The 6112-nt window shown below is 26.8% G+C and overlaps 1 protein-coding gene across 1 annotated transcript; it reads right to left on the reverse strand.

Moving 5' to 3' along the window:
* Window positions 1-372: 372 nt before the first annotated feature.
* LOC145836331 (uncharacterized) lies at window positions 373-2313 on the reverse strand. Its single transcript, XM_082944141.1, has 3 exons — window positions 2133-2313; window positions 1655-1804; window positions 373-557 (listed from the first exon to the last, which is right to left on the reverse strand). Exons 1-3 carry the CDS (start codon window positions 2311-2313, stop codon window positions 373-375), a joined length of 516 nt encoding a protein of 171 aa, XP_082800267.1.
* Window positions 2314-6112: the final 3799 nt, after the last annotated feature.

Below are 6112 nucleotides of genomic sequence, written 5' to 3' on the forward strand. Positions count from 1 at the left end.
ATATTAATAAAAAAGACAGTTTTGTGTTTGTTCCGTATTTATTTAGTTTAGTTGAAAAAATAATTTTAAAAACACTAAAACTACAAAACAGTTAAACAAACGACTAGTTACTAGTTAATAGCAATAACGTTTTTTTTTCTTTAACTGACATCGATTTTCATATTTAACTAATAAAATTCTTTTTTTTTCTTAAACACGAAATGACAGTCCAGTAACATATTTATATTTTTATATAATCAGAAAGGTTCAAACAAACACATCAGTACCAAGATGTAAAATATCGTTTAAAAAATACACTGAAAAAAGCTTGTCTCAATTATCAAATTAATTTTAGTAAAAAACATAAAAGTTAAACCAAAATTTCAAAATCATTCATCCGATAACTTCTGACGTGGTGGTCTTCGATGTTCGGTATTCGGCGATTTGCACCACCAGGGTCAGCCAGGTCAGACCGGCGCAAACCCACCCCACTATGAACCCGAAGGCGTAGTCGTACGTGATTGGTCCCTTGGCGTCGTTGCCCGTGTAACAACCCATGCCCGCCGTGTAGAGAAGCCCTGTGATTGGGCAGTTATAAATTTGAGGTATTGATATTGGAAATATGATAAGTATTAATTGGATTGTTATTGGTTAAAAATTAGTTTATTTGAATAGTTAGTTGATGATGTTTGTAAACAGTTGATTACACTCTATTTTTTCTTTATTAATTTTTGGTTTTAAGTTTCTTATATTAAGATTAAATTGAAGCAAAGGAAAATAGTTGAAGACCAAATAGTTAAAATATTAATTAGAGTATAAAAACTAGGGCTAAGTATACTAAAAATCTTAAAATTTGGTATTTTTCTAAATCAAATACATTACATCGAAAAATCTCCTATAAAATTTGAAAACGTTTAAGCTTAGGAACCGATTCTAACACCCTTTTATTTTACTTCAAAACATAAAACAAATAAACAACAGGTAATAGCAAGATTAATTTTGCGCCTTTTAGCAGACTACACAACAGACTTGTGTATTTTATTTCTTAGAATTTTAGCGTACAGGTTGTTTACGTTTAACAGCATACGTGACTTTCTATTATAAAACAGCTGATTATAAATTTTCTGGGAATTTCCTACAAAACATGCTGTTTGTTTGAGACAAATAGAACTTTTCATTGTGAACAAATCACGTTGTTTTGTTTAAGACGCCGTCTATTGTGGCTGCAGTTAATTAGCGAGTTTTGTTGTACAAAAGGTGCTTGTTTTACTTCAGGGTCAAGTTAATTTCAGCTGCTGCATTTTTGCTGCAATATCTAGCTTTTTTATTTTAATTTAAATAAAGGTTGTATTAAAGTTTTTTTTTGAATTTTTCAAAAAGTAAATTGCATTAAAAAATATTTACTAGAAAGTTTATAAAATAATTTCTAAAAATGACACTTTTTAAAGTGGTACTTAACTTTAACCAGCATAAATATTTTTTTGACATTTAAGCTTTACTTTTATAGTTTAAGAAACTTTTGGAGGAAAAAAAGTGTTATTTTTTCTGCAACTAAGGTTTTCTTAAAGTTAATATTGAAAGCTAAACGAAAGAACTACAGCTAATTCAGCGCTACCTAGCGAACACCCGTACAACGAGTCGTATTCTCACTTGAACAAATTAACACAAGACCTACCACCGAGCACCGTGTTGAATATTGCAACTCTTGTCATGTGCTGACTGGCCTTAAGAAAGTGTCCGATGAACCAAAACAGCCCGGAAACAAAAACGTTGCACAGTCCGGCAATCAGAAGCGCCTGAGTGGCTTTCATCAACGGTTCTCTGCCTGTAGATTGAAAATTAGTAACTTGTTAGTTTATTAACGGATGTGTTAAAATTAATTTAGAAATGGTTTGTTAATTATTATAAACAACTCAGTAAGTGTTTTATGTTGTAATTTTTAAGTTGTACTAAACCAAGTTAGTTTTTAAATAGTTTGTAATGGTAGAAACAACAAATTTAGCTTATATATTTTATTTAAAACAACACAAAAACATTCATCTGTGCTTCAATAAAAACACATAAACTCATAGCAAAAGAAAACCTAACTGTACAACAAATATCAAAATGTCTTTGTTTAAACGTTAATCGTATGTGTATTTAATCAAACGAACCAGAAGTGAACTCGGCGCAAACGGTGCCTGTGACGTCACAACACTTGTACAAACCGCACTGCACGAACGTGTTTCTCGCCCAACTGTTGGACACGATGGAGGATATGGACAACCCCACAAACGTGCAGATGCTGCCCATGATCCAGAAGTTCCACCATATCAGCGCCTGGTTGACTGCCATGTTGTGTTAACTAGTCTGAAATTGAAAGGTTAGTTTCTGTTGAGGTGTTGAAATTACTGTGCTTGTGTTGATTTTTACTGAAGTAGTTTTACTAGTTTTTGTTTTGTTTATTAGTGTTGACAACAGTTTTGATTAATCATAAGACTTGTACTCCAATTGCGTTCTTCTTTTCAAATGTTTATTTTATTTTCGTAAAAAGTTGTGTAAGTAATACCCGTTTTGGTTTAGATTAAAATAACTTTTCTAAATTTAGTAAATGTTAACTAGTACATATATAATTATACTTGCCTAATTATCTGATGGTAAAAAAACATAAAAAGTTCTGTGTTAAAATAAAGAAGAAGTTTGGTTACACTCAGGAATCGAAAGTGCAAGTTATGAGAAAGTTTAGAGCAATTTAAAAAAATGTATGTTTACTTTTTATACTTTTTTAAAACGTTAATAAAAATAACTAGCTGCTTTAAATTTAAGACTGTTATTCATTTTTTATTGTCAATTTAATCATGAACTTATTGTTTTTGAGTTATATACTTCTAGTTTAATACTTTTGTTTAAAGTTTTCGTAACAAGTTTAGTATATTAAATTTCTTTACAACGACTGTAAGCTAAGTTTGTACGTAAACTGATTTTAAGGAGTTTTGATGCAACATAATACCACAATCATTCAAGTGGAAATTTGCATCTTTGAAAGTGTAACCTTAATGTGTGGTTGCTTCACTTTGACAGAAAGAGAAAAAAAAGAATCTGCTTGTAAGTTTGTAATATTTGCAGAGTTTTTATTTGAATAGCTTCTTCATACAAGTAAGTTATCTTTATTTTATAACTATTTATTTAACTATTAAGCTTTTTAAATTCTTTTACTTTTAGCTGATTTAGTTTGATTAGTTTATTGATATAGAAACAAGTCAATAATAGTCTAAATGAGAGAAAAAGTTTATTTGTTGCAGTTTTGTTTTTAACCGTCAAAAAGCTTATGAATCAAATAGAAGTTTAAAACAAAAATTTTACAAAATATTTCTCAAGCTACAATACAGTTGTATTAGGTAGGTGTATTAATTTACATACAGTTCAAGACTAATCATGACTATATTACATTATAAATGCACGTTTTATGCATATTTAAAAGCAAGTCTGTAGTACATGCAAGACTTATAAAACGTAAAGTCAAATTTGGTTTTAAAACTCCGTAACAGTTTTTATTTGATATAAATTGGTTTAACGTAAAGCCCATAGTTATTTTTACGAGCTCTACGTACTTTTTATAACTTGGCGTTGAAAACCGAACTTTTTAATTTAGTTCTTTATGTTTTTTTTTGCACTTATTTATGTTGAGTTTACTTTTAGTTTAGGTTACACAAGGATTTATACATATAATTATAAATAGTTTGTAGTTAGATTAGTAATTTGTTAATTTGAATTAAGTTTTTAACATAATAAGTCTCTAAGTATTTTATTTGATTTTTAGTTCTAGTTTTTTTTAAAACAAACTTAACTCAAAAACTAAAATATTAACATTTTGATATGTTATGAAAAAAGTATTAGGATATTTTTTTAATTACAGCGTTAAACTGAAATAAAAATTAAGTGTACAAACTAAAAATTTTTTTTTGAAAATGCAAAGAATGTTTTTATTTTTTAGACCAATTTTTAGAAAGTTATTTTAAATAAAAGTTTTAAAAATATGCAAGTAATTTTTCCGTTACATTTAAACTTATGTTTGATTAGTTCTAAAGTTTTATTAGTAATTGATCTTTTATAAACAACAATTGTTTTTGATACGTGATACTATATATTATTTTAAAAAGAATATAAAGGACAAACTTTTCAAAAATGTAAACACTAGTCTAAATTAACACAATAAACACTTCTCTGATTCTTTTACAAAAATGAAACTTTAGCTAACTGATAAACTAAAATAGTTTAAAAACGTTTTTACATGATTATTTTGAAAATTTTGATAATGTTTTAAAACAAACGCGTTTCAGTTTAGTTTAAATCTACTTGCAATATTTTTTAAGTTAGACACTGTGTAGATGAAAAAAAAATGTTTTAATTTTTCGTTAAAAAAGTACTTTTTTGCTAAGAATAAAGTTGTCTAATATTAATTTAGATACTAATTATTAAAAATAAAAGTTTATCTACATTCAATTATTAATGTAACTAAAACAAAATAGTTTATGTTTTTAAGTTTTTTTAAATTAAAGACCGTTTTATCCTAACAAAGTTACTAAAGTACTTATATTTCTTTAAAAGTTATATATGTGTAAGCGTAAAACATAATTAGCTGAACTATTTCAATTTTCACTGAGTCCACTTAAAGGGATTTTATATAACTTGTTACAAAAAGTGAGATTAAAAAAAAAACACTAAAGTTGTTTCTTATATGCTTATGCATATAATCTTCAGCTGTTTAAATTCGAAGGACATTTTAAAATGACATAAAATGTTATTTCGAATTTAAGCAGCTGAAGATTATATGCAAAAGCAAATGTAAAACAACTATGATGTTATTTTTAATCTTACTTTTTGTAATCAATTATTTATATGTGTATATTTATTTGTATGACTAAAACAAAAACATAGTCTTAAAAACTTTCATCTTTATTTTAATATAACAAAAATCTATCTTATACACAATAGCAAAACCTAAAACTGAACTTGACCGTATTGAAACTAGCCACTTAAAACCTTGCAAGTAAAAGGGCGTTAAACATTATGTTGCGCAAACAATCCAATATTTGCCCAGTATTTCCTTAACAAAAGCTGAGACATTTTATCAGATCGAAATTGTTTGCCAATGCTCAAACATACGGTACCGTGTAAAAATAGTCTTTTCATTGTAATGTATTTTTTCAAACCTAAAGTGTTAGTGGTTACAGGTAATTTCACCACATAAATCAAATTGTGTATGCGTTGTTTATTTCTCAATTTACATATAAACACTAAATATGACTTAACAAAGTTTTTGTTGCTCGTATACAATACTTCTCATTCTACTTTTTTTTAATTTAAAAACTGTTCTTCTGAGAAAAATAAACCAAGGTTTTGTGTTCAAAACTATTATTTCACTCTTTATTTTTGAAACTGTGATTGGTTAAATCTTTTCTAGCATACTATTATTGTATTTAATTAAAAGAACTGTTTGTTTATCAACTAAGTTATTTTCAGCAATTGAACAAAATCTTTCAAAATATAAATACAACCTTATTTTATGAAAAATGTACCTAAAATTAATGTAAATTTTCAGATATATTCTTATAAAGACTTTGAATCGCAAAATTGTTGTTATCTTAACAGTGTTAAGACATAAGCACGAAATTAGTTTCTGATAAACCTTTAATATATTCTATTGATGTAATTTCAAAGTTTAAGCTATTTAAAAAGCTAACAGTTAACTTCTGTGAAACGTTTTAGTTTTATTTTTCGAAAGTTCAAACAACCTTAACGGATTTTTATTTGTTTGTTAAACAGTTGAATAAATACAATTTATTTAATCTAATCTATACCAAAAACACTTTAACCTTGTAGTTTTAACAAAAGTTCTAGTACATTTTCCTTTCGAAGTTTTTTCTCAAATGTAGACGTAAAAAACTACATTTTTAATTTCACAGTCTGTACTTAAAAAAGGATAAACTTTTGTATTGTCACTTGGTCAAAAACGTTTTAAGTAGCAAACAAAATACTTTGATTTAATTTTTAATTAAATATTTTCAAGATAAAGTAATACTACTTAATGTAGCAATTATGTAATTAATTGTTTTGTGATTAATTCTATAAATAACTAACTAAATAAAGTTAC

Source organism: Thalia democratica, chromosome 5 (genome assembly GCF_965202585.1).
Source record: "Thalia democratica chromosome 5, ktThaDemo2.hap1.1, whole genome shotgun sequence".
Classification (NCBI taxonomy): Eukaryota; Metazoa; Chordata; class Thaliacea; order Salpida; family Salpidae; genus Thalia; species Thalia democratica.

Coding starts and splice junctions, on each gene's coding strand:
- LOC145836331 (XM_082944141.1), bottom strand. CDS start 2,313: ATGGCAGTCAACCAGGCGCTGATATGGTGGAACTTCTGGATCATGGGC. Junction 1,805..2,132: donor TTGCGCCGAGTTCACTTCTG/GTTCGTTTGATT, acceptor TTCAATCTACAG/GCAGAGAACCGTTGATGAAA. Junction 558..1,654: donor ATTCAACACGGTGCTCGGTG/GTAGGTCTTGTG, acceptor GCCCAATCACAG/GGCTTCTCTACACGGCGGGC.